Source organism: Lithobates pipiens, unplaced genomic scaffold, assembly GCF_037356315.1.
Source record: "Lithobates pipiens isolate NorthernLeopardFrog02 unplaced genomic scaffold, aLitPip1_a1.2 Scaffold_10, whole genome shotgun sequence".
NCBI lineage: Eukaryota > Metazoa > Chordata > Amphibia > Anura > Ranidae > Lithobates > Lithobates pipiens.
The window spans coordinates 214,888,032-214,903,767 of record NW_027507686.1 but is presented as its reverse complement, the minus strand read 5'-3'; the positions used below and the strand labels follow the sequence as shown (position 1 = coordinate 214,903,767).

Sequence of the window (15,736 nt, the reverse complement as noted above, 5' to 3'; positions counted from 1 at the left end):
TTGTGAATGGGTTCACATAATACAAACGTTCAGCATTTGAGCACTGGAAAGACAATGATCGCTTTACTCCCAGGACTCTGTAAAAATGTAAATGGTAAATAAGAGACTTTTTTTGGGTGGCATATACCTTGTTGGCCCCTTTTTTATAAGCCAACACATTTCTGGAGTTCATTAACCACTTGAGGACCGCCGTATTGCCATTGTACGTCAGCACAATGGCACAGGCAGGCACAATCACGTACATCTACGTGATTGCCTTCCAGCGGGTGGGGGGTCCGATCGGACCCCCTCCCGCTGGTTACGGCGGTCCGATTCGGTCCAGGAGCGCTCCGTGATGAGGGGATGGCCGTTGGTTTTCGGCCACCCCCTCTGGATCGCTCCTGGCCAATGAGAAGCTTCCTCCCCTGTGTATTGTTTACACAGGAAGGAGGAAGTGATGTCATTCTCCTCGGGGCGGTCTTTTTGACCGGACTACGAGGAGAAGAGTAAAAGTAAGTCTGCACGAACACTACACTGACATGTAGGTACACACAGGCACACAAACCCCCCCCGATCCCCCCCCCGATCGCCCCCCGATCCCCCCCCCGCCCCCCCTCCCCCCCCAGTCACAGTGTCACTGATTGCATTGATCATTTCTTTACTGATCAATGCATTCAGTGTCAGTTGTGACAGTAAAAACTGTCAGGACAGTTAGTGTTAGGTCCAGGGTAGCCCCCTATCACCCCCCAATAAAGATTTAACCCCCTGATTGCCCCTAGAGTTAACCCTTTCACCCCCTTTTGCCAGTGTCACTAAGCGATCATTTTTCTGATCGCTGCATGTGTCGCTAGTGTCGCTAGGTAGCTAGTTATTTTTTTAGGTTCACCGCCAGGTTTTTATATCGCTAGGTACCCCGATATACTACCCAATAATGTTTTTAACCCCCTGATTGCCGCTAGTTAACCCTTTCACCCCCTTTTGCCAGTGTCACTAAGCGATCGTTTTTCTGATCGCTGCATTAGTGTCGCTACAGTCGCTAGGTAGCTAGTTATTTATTTAGGTTCACCGCCAGGTTTTTATAGCGCTAGGTACCCCGATATACTACCCAATAATGGTTTTAACCCCCTGATTTCCGCTAGTTAACCCTTTCACCCCCTTTTGCCAGTGTCACTAAGCGATCATTTTTCTGAACGCTGCATCAGTGTCGCTAGTGTCGCTAGGTAGCTAGTTAACTAGGCTCCCAAAAAGTCCCCCACATGTGGTATCCCCGTACTCGGGAGAAGCAGCAGAATTTATTTTGGGGTGTAATTTGACTTCTGCCCATAGCATGTGTGAGCAATATATCATTTAGTGACAACTTTGTGCAAAAAAAAAAAAGTTTGTAATATTCCCGCAACTTTTGGCAAAATATAAAATATTCCATGGACTCAACATGCCTCTCAGTAAATAGCTTGGGGTGTCTACTTTCCAAAATGGGGTCATTTGGGGGGGTTTTGTGCTATTTTGGCATTTTATGGCCTTCGAAACTGTGATAGGTAGTGAGGAGTTAAATCAAAAATTTGCACCCTTAGAAATCCTGAAGGTGGTGATTGGTTTTCGGGGTGTCGTGCGCGACTAGACTCCCAAAAAGTCCCACACATGTGGTATCCCCGTACTCGGGAGAAGCAGCAGAATGTATTTTGGGGTGTCATTTCACATATAACCATGGCATGTGTGAGCAATATATCATTTAGTGACAACTTTTTGTAAAAAAAATTGTTTTTTTTTTTTTTTTGTCATTATTCAATCCCTTAGGACAAAAAAAATAAATATTCAATGGGCTCAACATACCCATCAGCAATTTCCTTGGGGTGTCTACTTTCCAAAATGGGGTCATTTGGGGGGGATTTGTACTGCCCTGCCATTTTAGCACCTCAAGAAATGAGATCGGCAGTCATAAATTAAAAGCTGTGTAAATTCCAGAAAATGTACTCTAGTTTGTAGACGCTATAACTTTTGCGCAAACCAAAAAATATACGCTTATTGACATTTTTTTTACTAAAGACATGTGGCTGAATAAATTTTGCCCTCAATGTATGACTAAAATTTAGTTTATTCGATTTTTCTTATAACAAAAAGAAGAAAATATCTTTTTTTTTCAAAATTTTCGCTCTTTTTCCATTTATATCGCAAAAAAAAAAAATCGCAGAGGCAATCAAATACCATCAAAAGAAAGCTCTATTTGTGGGAAGAAAAGGACGCAAATTTCGTTTGGGTGCAATATTGCATGACCGCGCAATTACCAGTTAAAGCAGCGCAGTGCGAAATTGCAAAAAGACCTCTGGTCCTTAAGGTGTTTATTGGTCCGGAGCTGAAGTGGTTAATTGCTTTCACCTTGCACAGTTCTGCGCCTCTTTACCAACTCCTTGCCAAGCTTACGGTTTCCTCATCTGTAGGTGGTTGTCTGTTGGAGGTATGATCTACAAGCATTGAGCGTCTGGTTTAAAGTTTGTTGTAAAAGAGTGTTGCCAAACCACATACCTGGCAGATATTCATGTAGGCCTCAGGATGCAGGTGACGTTGTCTTAAATTCAAAAGCCGCTTTTACATGGATGATCTGATCAGTTTTTCCAGTGGACCTGATTGGACCATCCCGTCTCTTCTATGGAGTGGCAAAGGTCAGTGGACACATGTCTGCGGACACCCGCCCCCATCCCATCCTGTCCGTCAAACAGAAGGGTTTGGGACCTATTCCCCATCTGTCTGTCTGGATCGAATGGAAACAGACAGGCAATCTGTTTTCATCTGATTGCCCCATAGATGAGAGCGGGCTGTGTCGGTCTATGCTCTTCATAGTGGAGCGGACACAGACCTGTCATCTACATGATCAGCGGAGAGATCCCCTGCTGAGCAAGCAGATCCCGCTTCATGGAGATGCCATCTTGAAAGGGGCCTTACTACTTCCACAGTTCCACCTTTTTGCCAAGCTTACTGTTTCTTTAGCTGTAGGTGGTTTTCTGCTGTTGGAGTTATGATCTACGAGTGTCTGATTTTAGTTGTTATACATGAGTGTGACCATAGGGATTAGTTTTGTGTGTGTGTGTGTGTGTGTGTGTTTTTGCTCTGAAATTGTTTTATGATAATTGATACGGATCAATGTGGTTAGTCTGCCTTTTTTTTTCTTCCACGTCAGCCTTTGACAGTCTTCCCACAGAGCTCTACCTGTAGAAATGTAAGAACTGGATTAGCAGGTGCTTCTTTTGTTATGCAATAAACACATTTGCCTTTCTAGGTATGTGCTGTTGAAAAACTACAGTTAAAAGTTTCACAGATTGTTTATTTGCATGTTTTGATGGCTATATTGTTATAGCAAAATTAAAATCGTAATTAATCTGTCTCCTAAATAGGAGTATAAAACACTGCAGTGCTAATAAACAATCCTTAACTTAATTTTTCACATCTATTTCCAGGTTTTTATGACACGTGTAAAATTTAAGTTGGGGATTGTTAGCGCTGCACAGTGTTATACTTGCATGATTCAGTGTGTGCCGGATTGCTGTAGTTTTGTGGGCTGAGCACTTCGCTTTGTGGTGATAATTAGTATAATAATCGTTTTTTCTTAAAGGGGAAACTCTGCTCAGGTACATTTTATACACATTTTTTTCTTAGTGTATATAAACAAATGTTGTCTTTGCTTCCTTTTTGATCTGTTGCATATACCATTAAAGGGGTTGTAAAGGTTTGTTTTCTTATATTTGCTAAATCGGTTCCTTTAAAGTGGTTGTAAACCCTCCCCCACAACTTTGTCCCATGTAAATCAGCATAAACACCCTAATGAACACTGCTTGTAGATATCTCCTTACTTGCTTAGTATTGTTATCCTTTTTGTTCTTTTAGAATGAAGTCACTGAGCATGCCCAGATCTCCCCTAATTTACGGCACACTCTCCATGTCTTATCTATCTGTTATCAGGACTTCCTGCGGCACAACACTGAACTCCCAGGAGACTTCAGACTCATTCAGAGCTTCCTCCTACACACCATGTGACCATGTGACAGGACAAACAATGCAAACCTGGCCATTACTGCAGTCTTATCAGCTGAAGCTGATAAGATTGACAAAGGGAAACATTAGACATCAGCACAATAAGTACTATGAAATAAAACAAGTCCACTATGAACAGGGAAGTAGGGTTGCCATAGAAATGTTGGATTGAGAAGGAGGCTTGGTTAACAGTACAGGAAGTGCTCAATGTAAAGGCCGAAATACACTCCACTGTGGACTCAGAAAACAATACTTAAGATGGTGCTGCCTAACCCCAGGAAACAAGTTTTTAAAAGTTTCTTTAAACAGCAAGTAATATGCAATTTTGGCTGGAATACAGTGGCTATAGTCTGTTAATTACTTATTATAATGGACTAAATGATAAGAAGCATCAGAGTGAGAGAGTTTACTTCCTCTTTAAGCTAGTGCATTGTTGGTTCACTTTCCTTTTCCTTTGATTTCCCTTCTAAAAAAATTTTTTTCTTTGTTTTCTTTGTCCGAATTTCTCACTTCCTGTTCCTCCTCAGTAAGCTGTTCTGGCTGACTAAACACCGCTCGGATGATGGTGTGAAGTTTACTGAGGAGAAACAGGAAGTGAGAATTTCAGACAAAGAAAAAAAAAAACATTTAGAAGGGAAATCGAAGGAAAAGGTAAGTGAACCAACAATGCACTAGCTTAAAGGAACCTATTTAGAAAATAAAAAAATTAACCTTTACAACCCTTTTGAAAACTTTGTTATATCTGTGCAAAAAATACCTATCGGTCTAGTCAGAAATTTAGAGCTGTCCTGTGTTCCCTTCCTTTGTTGTCTCAATGAGTCTAATTAGCCCTTCCACTTCTTATCATGGGACTATAGAAGGAAATGCTGCATAGACCCACCTGCTCTCCTAATCAAAGGACAACTGGGCAGGGCTGACACCAATCAGTCCACAAAATTTCTCTGTCTTGCAAGCCCACAACAGAACTTGGTGCATTTTCAGCAGGCCAACAAATATTTTTCCCATACAGGACCCTGAAATGGCTAACACACCGGCACATATGTCCTGCACATGTTTTCTTTGCCCTGACATACACTTAAGCCCACCTCGCACCAGAATGTAAGGTCTGATAATTATATTGGTCTTCTCTCCTCAGATCACCACATTCTTTTCCGATTTAAACACCTGTGGGAAATGTAAAAAAAAAACATAACATCAAAATAAAGAAAATCAGCGCTATCAGACTAAAATAGATAAAAGTGAGACTACCAAAATGTAAATGTGTGTCAAGTTGCTAGCTCAAACACAGTGCATCATTCACTATTTATAACCATCAATTCAATAATATAGTGTAGCGCAACTTCTTAAAAAATATATGAATCTCATTAAGTGCAATAAAAATAATTGAATGTGACAAAGTGCAAAATTATGCAATCTCACAGTTTATTCAAAATGCATAATAGTCCAATATACGATCTACAAAGTCCAATAATCCATAGCAAGATAGATCAAAGTAGAAACACCCAGAGTGTCTTAAGATATATTTCATCCTATAGTGCTCATCCTTCACCAGGTAAATAACCTGCTCACCTCAAACATGAAAAGAAATCACCTGTGTTATACTATGTTCCGGGCACAAGTCTGCAGAGACCAGCTCCTTAGTCCTCTTAATTGAACTCCCCGGTGGCTCTATCCTCAGGTATTATGCAAGATACAAGCGGCACAGACATGGTGCACTCCCGCTTAACAAACCTTTTATTTTTGCTTTTACAGACATACACTTGCTAAAAACAAAGCTTGGTAAAAGTATTCGGAATCAGTAGGCCTTCTGAGGAAGCCTAATCACAAGGCCGCAATACATATAGGGAGGAGCCCAGCCTGTGACGTCACATCGTGCATTCGCCCAGGAGTTGAGACGGGGTTAGACTGATGATACCGAATGCTTTTACCAAGTGTGTGTGTACAGCGAAGGGAATTTTTTTTTATTTATTTTTTAATATATCCCCTGCTGATTTTGTACGTTTACTCGCTGACCATAAATCAGTCTATAACTTTAATGGTAGGTTTTTTTTTTTTTTTTCAAAGCTGACATTTTATTTTCCATTTTTGACATGGATACAAGGAAAGTAAAAGCAATAAGAAGTGATAAAAGGGTGTCACAAGCAAGATTACACAACAAACACACTCCGTCTGTCCGACATTTCACCCGTTGAGACATAATGTCCCAGCTTTAGGAGCCAGGAAGGTGTAAACCAAACGTGATGAGAAAACAGAAACCAAACCATTACTTGACCACATAGGCATGTTTAAGGCGGTAGTCAGGACCGAGATGATACCACTGCTCCAACCATTAATTGATTATGTCACCCAATGTAACAGAAGAGAGGGGAGTAGAAAGTGGGAAAAGTAGGTAAGAACAGAGGGGCTGTTGAAGACAGGGACCAGACAAAGAGGAGATTAAGTGATGGGGAGAGTAAGAAGGATGCCCACCCAACCCTGAGCCCCCGCACCTTCTATAGGGGATAGCGCCCTTTGCAGCTGAGTTTGGGGGCCTCCATCCTGTCCCAAAGTTCCCATGTCCTATTATGCTTGTCAAGGGTATTATTTAAGGAAGCTGTCATGAATTCCATCCGTTTGACATCCCTAATTCTGGTGTGCAATTTGACGAGTGAGGGAGGTTCCCTTTTTTTCCCCATTTTTTTATTAGGGCTATTAAGCATCTCCCGGCCGTCAGCACCTGGGCTAAGAGTTTATTTGGAGGATTTTGAGAATGAGACTGAAGGGAGTCCCAATAAGAACATTTTAGGATCCAGTGGGATCTGCACCTCAAAGATGGCTTGTAGCAGAGATTGAACCATTACCCAGTAAGGAGGGATCTGTGGGCAGGTCCAGTAGATATGATACAACGTACCCACAGCTCTGCGGCAGCTCCAGCAACGAGAGTCAGCCGATGGGTAGATAGAGTGGAGGGGCTCCGGGGGTTTGCTACCAGTGAAGCATGATCTTATATTCGTTCTCTTTGTATAGGGTACAAATGGAGCTCTTAAGTGCCCGTGGCCAAATGAGCTGCCACGTCCTGAAAGGTATGACCTCCCCCAAATCTCACTCCCATCTATCCATATAAATAAGCTAGAGACAGATCTGTTATCAAAATTTGGTAGGTATGCGATATCATGCCCTTGGGGGAGGAGCCCTCGAAGCATATTTGCTTGAACTCGATTAAGGGGGAAAATTGTAGGTTTGGCGTGAAGGACTGTGCAAAGTGGCGAATTTGTAAGTAGCCATAAAAGGCTTGTCTGGGTAGGTCAAAGGCGTCTTTCAATTCTTGGAAGGACCTTAGCGTAAGCTTTGGCCAACCACAGCTTTTCAATTTGAGTCCATCTATTGTAGGTATGGAGTGTGCACCAGGACGCATTAGTATTTGGCTATGTTGGGGAAGGCCAGTCCTCCCTGGTTCCGTGGGGCATATAGAACCGATCTGGTGATCCGGTGTCTCTTGTAATCCCAGAAGAATTTGATTAGATCTCCCTGAAGTGTTCTAAGTTGCTCTGCTGGGATGGGGAGGGTCTCGTAGAGATAAAGGAGTCTGGTGAGGATCGCCATCTTGATGGTGGCTAGGCGGCCGAAAAAGAGACAGCTTTATAGGTTTTCCATTTATTAAGAGAGGCCTTTATGTCGGTGTATGACTGTGGAAAGTTGGCTTTGTATAGGGTCTCGAAGGTAGGTGTAACGTGAACTCCAAGTATTTTAGAGAGGAAGATTTCCATGTGTAGTTGAAGGATTGGGAGAGGGCCGAAAGTGTCTGCGGGGGCCATATTAAGAGGAATGGCTTCAATCTTGGAACTATTGATCTTGTATCCTGAGAGGGTGCTATATCGATCCAATTCTACATGCAAATTCGGCAAGGAGATTAGTGGTTGTGTCAGGGTTAACAGAACATCATCTGCAAACAGGGGGTAGATTTATTTTAACAGTGATAGACAAAATAATAACAAAAATATCCAGAAACGCATTTCAAAAATTGTATAATTTTAATTAGCATTTTAACAGAAACATTTTTATTGGTCTTTGAATGGATACAGCAGTACATCACAGCATGTTTTCACATATGGAATATAAAATACAACGTAACAAGCGTTAAATAGAAATAAAAAATAAAAAATCAGCAGAGCAAAATCGCTCAGTAGCTTATAGCGTATAGACAGATTTAGCAGTCACATTCTGCAGATCACATCCTCCCCACATCCGATCCAGTATTCATAGGGGACATTGCTTTAGTTTGGCTGTTGCAGAGGTCCAGGCCATTTAATCCAAATCGAATACTCGACCTTCTACATTGTCAGGGCGAGGAGAGGGGGGGCCCGTAGAAACGGGGGGGGGGGGGCCATAAAACTGAGGACTATTTCAGTATTAATTTGCATTTTAATGTGTAAAGTAAGTATTTGTTTCCTTCTCAAAACATGACTTAGTACTTGGTGGCAAAACCCTTGTTGGCAATCGGAGGTAAGATGTTTCTTGTAGTTGACCATGAGATTTGCACACATCTCAGGAGGGATTTTGTTCCACTCCTCTTTGCAGATCCCCTCCAAGTCATTAAGGTTTTGAGGCTGACATTTGGTAACTTGAACCATCAGCTCCCTCCCCACATCTTTTCTATGAGATTAAGGTCTGGAGACTGGCTAGGCCACTCCAGGACTTTAATGTGCTTCTTCTTGAGCCACTCCTTTGTTGCCTTGGCTGTGTGTTTTGAGTCATTGTCATGCTGGAATACCCATCCACGAACCATTTTCAGTGTCCTGGCTCACCCAAGATTTGACAGCAAATGGCCCTGTCTGCCGTCCCTTTGATGCAGTTAAGTTGTCCTGTGCCCTTAGTAAAAAATAAAAATAAAAAATGCCCCCAAAGCATAATGTTTCCACCATGTTGGACGGTGGGGATGATGTTCTTGGGGTCATAGGCAGCATTCCTCCTCCTCCTCCTCCTCCAAACATGGTGAGTTGAGTTAATGCCAAAGAGCTTGATTTTGGTCTCCCCTGACCACAGCACTTTCACCCAGTTCTCCTCTGAATCATTCAGATGTTCATCAGCAAACTTCAGATAGGTCTGTACATGTGCTTTCTTGAGCAGGGGGACCTTGCGGGCATAGCCGGATTTCAGTCCTTCACGGCATAGTGTGTTGCCAATTATTTTATTGGTGACTATGGTCCCATCGACACGATTGTCCTGTGTAGCTCTGGGCTGATTCCTCAGCGTTCTCATGATCATTGAAACGCCACAAGGTGAGCTCTCGCATTGAGCCCCAGACCGAGGGACATTGACAGTTTTGTATTTCTTCCATTTGTGAATAACCGGACCAACTGTTGTCACCCTCTCACCAAGCTGCTTGGCGATGGTATTTTAGCCCATTCCAGCCTTGTGTAAGTCTACAATCTTGTCCCCGACATCCTTGGACAGCTCTTTGGTCTTGGCCATGGTGGAGAGATTGGAATCTCATTGATTGCTTCTGTGGACAGGTGTCTTTTATACAGGTAACAAGATGAGCTTATGAGCACTCCCTTTAACCACTTCCCGACCAGCGCACGACGATGTACGTCGACAGCATGGCACCGGCAGGCATATTGGCGTACATGTACGTCCAATATTCGTTGCCGCCGTGCCATCGGGAGCGCGCCGCCGGCGGCACGCTCCCGCGCTGGTCGGGACCCCCGTGAGTCCGGTCGCGGGACCCGCGGACTCGATCGCCGCGGGCATCCCCGCGATCGTCTCACGGAGCGGCCGAATGGAGGAAATGCTGTATAAACAACATTTTCCCATTCTGCCTAGCAACTAGTGACGCTGATCTCTGCTCCATGTGATTGGAGCAGAGATCAGTGTACACTAAATGAAAGCCCAACCCCCCCACAGTTAGTAACACACCCCTAGGAACACTTAACCCCTACACTGCCACCCACAGGTTAACCCTTTCACTGCCAGTGTCATTTACACAGGAATCACTGCATTTATATAGCAGTGATTACTGTATAAATGACAATGGTCCCAAAAATGTGTCAAAAATGTCCGATGGGTCCCCGACAATGTCGCAGTCACAATAAAAATCGCAGATCGCCGCCATTACTAGTAAAAAAAAATAATAATAAAAAATTATTAATAAAAATGCTATAAAACTATCCCTATTTTGTAAACGCTATAACTTTTGCGCAAACCAATCAATAATCGCTTATTGCGATTTTTTTTTTACCAAAAATATGTAGAAGAATACGTATCGGCCTAAATTGAGGGAAAAAAATGTTTTTTTTATATATTTTTGGGGGATATTTATTATAACAAAAAGTAAAAAATAATGCGTTTTTTTCAAAATTGCCGCTCTATTTTTGTTTATAGCGCAAAAAATAAAAACCGCAGAGGTGATCAAATACCACCAAAAGAAAGCTCTATTTGTGGGAAAAAAAGGACGTCAATTTTGTTTGGGAGCCACGTCGCACGACCGCGCAATTGTCAGTTAAAGCGACGCAGTGCCGAATCGCAAAAAGTGGTCTGGTCTTTGACCAGCAAATTGGTCCGGTCTGAAAGTGGTTAAAAGTGCTCCTAATCTCAGCTCGTTACCTGTACAGAAGACACCTGGGAGCCATAAATCTTGCTGCTTTGATAGGGGATCAAATACTTTTTTCACTCATTAAAATGCAAATCAATTTAGAACTTTTTTGAAATGCATTTTTGTTATTCTGTCTCACTGTTAAAACAAACCTAGCATTAAAATTATAGATTGATAATTTCTTTGTCAGTGGGCAAACGTACAAAATCAACAGGGGATCAAATACCTTTTTTCCCGCACTATATATGTGGGAATAAAAGTTTAAAGAGGACGTAAACTTCCTCTGCTAACATTTACCTGTAGGTAAGCCTATATTAAGGCTTACCTATAGGTAGTGTAAATATCGCATTAACGTGTACCGCTTAGGATATATTTACATTACATGCAGCCAATGACATCACTGGCACATGTGTTCCGAAGGAAAGGCCACAAGTGCCGTTCCTTCCGAGCCCTATGCCATATACAGCGGCTTCCACATGGGAGTGATGTCATCGCGGCTCCAGTCAATCACAGAGCCGGAGACCCCAAACCTGACAGTGAAAATGAAAGAGGCTACAGTGCTGACATCACAGCGCTGGAACAGCTTCATTTTAAGGCAAGTTTCACATAATGCAATGCATATTTTCACATTATGATTTTACCTTGCAGGAAGAAAAGAAAAAAATAATTGTCCAGCGGTATACAACTGCTTTAAGCGGGTCTGTACCTCTCTGTACCTCTCCACATAGCCATCAGATCCCACTCTTCTCTTCTGCAAATGCATATTTGTTGATTTGACAACGGCATCCTCCTGTGCTTGTTGACATCCAGTGCCTCAGGTCCTCTCCCCCTGCACGTGCATTGGAGCCCTATAGAACCGTGTGGTGTAAATCCAGCATAAGCTGTCTTCCCCTCTGTTTGTAATCCAGTAACAGAAAAAGGAACCCCAACAAAGAAAGCGTTGTGACCTTTTATCAAAATATGAAATGCTTTCTCTTGTGTCTGTAAACATTATGAAGGGTTTGACTAAATTAATGGTGTTGTTGGTTCTGTAAGTAAATGAATGTTCTCTTTTCTGCCTGCAGTTGTTTGACAGAGTGAGAGAAGAGCAACCACAATGTGCAGAGAAGCTGATTGCCGTGAGCAGCGAGCTCACCCAGCCGGAGCTGGACATGAAGAAGGAAGACCAAGACATGTTAATAGAGTGCATTGATATCTTGTTCCACTGTGCAGCCACAGTCCGCTTTAATGAATCACTTCGGTGAGTCTGAATCTTTTGTAGATGTTCATAATTTTTTTAGCTGCATTAACCTCTTGACCTCCGGAAAATGTAGCCACCTTCATGACCAGGCCATATTTTGCTTTAATTCACAACGCTGTACCCAAATAAAATTTGTCCACACACACACACACACACACACACACACACACACACACACACACACACACACACACACAGCTTTCTTTTGGTGGTATTTGATCACCTCTGATTTTTATTTTTTGCGCTAAAAACAAAAAGACCGACAATTTCTGCTTTAAAACCCATCCAATAAAAAAAAATGAAAAAAATCGAATTTCTTCATAAATTTAGGCCAATATGTATTCTGCTACATGTTTTTGGTTAAAAAAATGCCAATAAGCGTATATTGATTGGTTTGTGCAAAAGTTTTATAGTGTCTACAAACTAGGGGATATTTTTATTTATTTATTTATTACTAGCGGTGGTGGGGATCAGCAACTTAATAGCGGGACTGCGATATTGCGGCAGATATTCTGGCACTTTTTTTGGGGACCAGTGATACAAATAGCAATCAGTGCTAAAAATTTGCACCGTCACTGTACTAATGACACTGGCTAGGAAGGGGATAACATCAGGGGCGATCAAAGGGTTAACTGTGCGCCTAGCCTGTGTTTTACTACACTGCGTGTGTGTGTGTGTGTGTGTGTGTGTGTGTGCTGCTTTTACTATGGGAAGAGATGGAATTTATTTCCTGCTTTGCAGGGACACAAATTCCTTCCCTCCTGTCAGAATGGCGATCTGCTTGGAATAGGCAGACTGCCATTCTGGGCTGAACGATCAGTGGGTGGCGGCCAACATTGGGTACTGTACAACCTGCCAATTGGCTTCTGCTCTGTGTAATCACAGTGCAAGTGAGCTAGCGGCGGTCGCACGTGTGCCCCCTACCGAGAAGAGTCGGATCACATGTATATATACATTATCCAGTGCACGGGTGCTGCCCTTTAGCAATAAAACTGCTATAGGGTGGACCTGAAGTGGTTCAACTATGAATGTGTGGGTTTTTTTTTTTTTTTTTATATAATATAACACTGGTGTTTCATTTGGTACCCTTAAGGAACTACTTGTTTTTATCTAAATAAAATGGGACCATTGACAAGTTTTATTTTGCTCTCACAATGAAACTAAGGCCTCCAGCACACAACGTTATTGGTTTACTTGGAATATTGCTGCTAGCAAGGGTCTACATGTGAAATTGCTCGTACAGAAATACACTAGCTACAGGCACATTTTTTCATTCCAGCCCTGAATTCACTAGGTTGCTCTGGTGTAAGTTCAATTTGCGCTGTATGCACGTAAATGTTTACACGCATACTACGTATAAATACAGCCTAAATCAGACTGTGAACACAACCTTTTCTAGTTTTGCTTTACATAGCTTAATGGATCCATAACGTACAACACTGCTGTGTAAATTAATGTGGTGTTGTGTGCGTGAGCTCTAAAATCTGGTGAAGGAGTCTAAAAGCTATGTGTGTGTGTGTGTGTGTGTGTGTGTATGTATATATGTATATATGTATATATATATATATATATATATATATATATATATATATATATATATATATATATATATATATATATATATATATATATATATATATATACACTACCGTTCAAAAGTTTGGGGTCACCCAAACAATTTTGTGTTTTCCATGAAAAGTCACACTTATTCACCACCATACGTTGTGAAATGAATAGAAAATAGAGTCAAGACATTGACAAGGTTATAAATAATGATTTGTATTTGAAATAACATTGTTTTTACATCAAACTTTGCTTTCGTCAAAGAATCCTCCTTTTGCAGCAATTACAGCATTGCACACCTTTGGCATTCTAGCTGTTAATTTATTGAGGTAAGCTGGAGAAATTGCACCCCACGCTTCTAGAAGCAGCTCCCACAAGTTGGACTGGTTGGATGGGCACTTCTGGCGTACCATACGGTCAAGCTGCTCCCACAACAGCTCAATGGGGTTCAGATCTGGTGACTGTGCTGGCCACTCCATTACCGATAGAATACCAGCTGCCTGCTTCTGCTGTAAATAGCTCTTGCACAATTTGGAGGTGTGTTTAGGGTCATTGTCCTGTTGTAGGATGAAATTGGCTCCAATCAAGCGCTGTCCACTGGGTATGGCATGGCGTTGCAAAATGGAGTGATAGCCTTCCTTATTCAGAATCCCTTTTACCCTGTACAAAGCTGCCACCTTACCAGCACCAAAGCAACCCCAGACCATCACATTACCTCCACCATGCTTAACAGATGGCGTCAGGCATTCTTCCAGCATCTTTTCATTTGTTCTGCGTCTCACAAACGTTGTTCTTTGTGATCCAAACACCTCAAACTTGGATTCATCCGTCCACAACACTTTTTTCCAGTCTTCCTCTGTCCAATGTCTGTGTTCTTTTGCCCATCTTAATCTTTTTCTTTTATTGGCCAGTCTCAGATATGGCTTTTTCTTTGCCACTCTGCCCTGAAGCCCAAAATCCCGCAGCCGCCTCTTCACTGTAGATGTTGACACTGGTGTTTTGAGGGTACTATTTAATGAAGATGCCAGTTGGGGACCTGTGAGGCGTCTGTTTCTCAAACTAGAGACTCTAATGTGCTTATCTTCTTGCTTAGTTGTGCAACGCGGCCTCCCACTTCTTTTTCTACTCTGGTTAGAGCCTGTTTGTGCTGTCCTCTGAAGGGAGTAGTACACACCGTTGTAGGAAATCTTCAATTTCTTTGCAATTTCTCGCATGGAATAGCCTTCATTTCTAAGAACAAGAATAGACTGTCGAGTTTCAGATGAAAGTTCTCTTTTTCTGGCCATTTTGAGCGTTTAATTGACCCCACAAATGTGATGCTCCAGAAACTCAATCTGCTCACAGGAAGGTCAGTTTTGTAGCTTCTGGAAGGAGCTAGACTGTTTTTAGATGTGTGAACATGATTGCACAAGGGTTTGCTAATCATCAATTAGCCTTCTGAGCCAATGAGCAAACACATTGTACCATTAGAACACTGGAGTGATAGTTGCTGGAAATGGGCCTCTATACACCTATGTAGATATTGCACCAAAAACTAGACATTTGCAGTTAGAATAGTCATTTACCACATTAGCAATGTATAGAGTATATTTGTTTAAAGTTAGGACTAGTTTAAAGTTAGCTTCATTGAAAAGTACAGTGCTTTTCCTTCAAAAATAAGGACATGTCAATGTGACCCCAAACTTTTGAACGGTAGTGTGTGTGTATATATATATATATATATAACGTGTGTGTGTGTGTATGTATATGTGCATATATATAGTTTTGTGCTCATAAGTTTACATATCTTGGCAGAATTTATGATTTCTTGGCCATTTTTCAGAGAATATGAATGATAACACAAACCCTTTTCTTTCACTCATGGTTAGTGTTTGGCTGAAGCCATTTATTATCAATCAGCTGTTTACTTTTTAAATCATAATGACAACTTAAACTAGCCAAATGACCTTGATCAAAAGTTTACACACCCCAGTTCTTTAATATTGTGTATTACCCCCTTTAACATCGACAGCTTGAAGTCTTTTGTGGTATTTGTGGATGAGGCTGTTTATCTTCTCGGGGTAAAGCTGCCCATTCCTCTTGGCAAAAAGCCTCCAGTTCCTGTAAATTCTTGGGCTGTCTTCCATGAACTGCATGTTTTGAGATCTCCCCAGAGTGGCTCAATGATATTGAAGTCAGGAGACTGAGATGGCCACTCCAGAACCTTCACTTTATTCTGCTGTAGCCAATGACAGGTCGACTTGGCCTTGTGTTTTAGATCATTGTTATGCTGGAATGTCCAAGTATGTCCCATGCGTAGCTTCCTGACTGATGAATGCAAATGTTCCTCCAGTATTTTTTGCCATCGATTTTGACCAAAT

The 15,736-nt window shown here is 41.9% G+C and overlaps 1 protein-coding gene across 1 annotated transcript in view; it reads left to right on the top strand.

Annotated features, from left to right (window-relative positions):
* Window positions 1-15,736, top strand: part of FAR1 (fatty acyl-CoA reductase 1) — a 138,979-nt gene that overhangs the window by 60,366 nt on the left and 62,877 nt on the right. Inside the window, exon 3 of the mRNA XM_077460939.1 lies at window positions 11,638-11,813. Coding sequence (XP_077317065.1) covers window positions 11,638-11,813 — 176 coding nt within the window. The remainder of the gene's footprint in view (window positions 1-11,637; window positions 11,814-15,736) is intronic.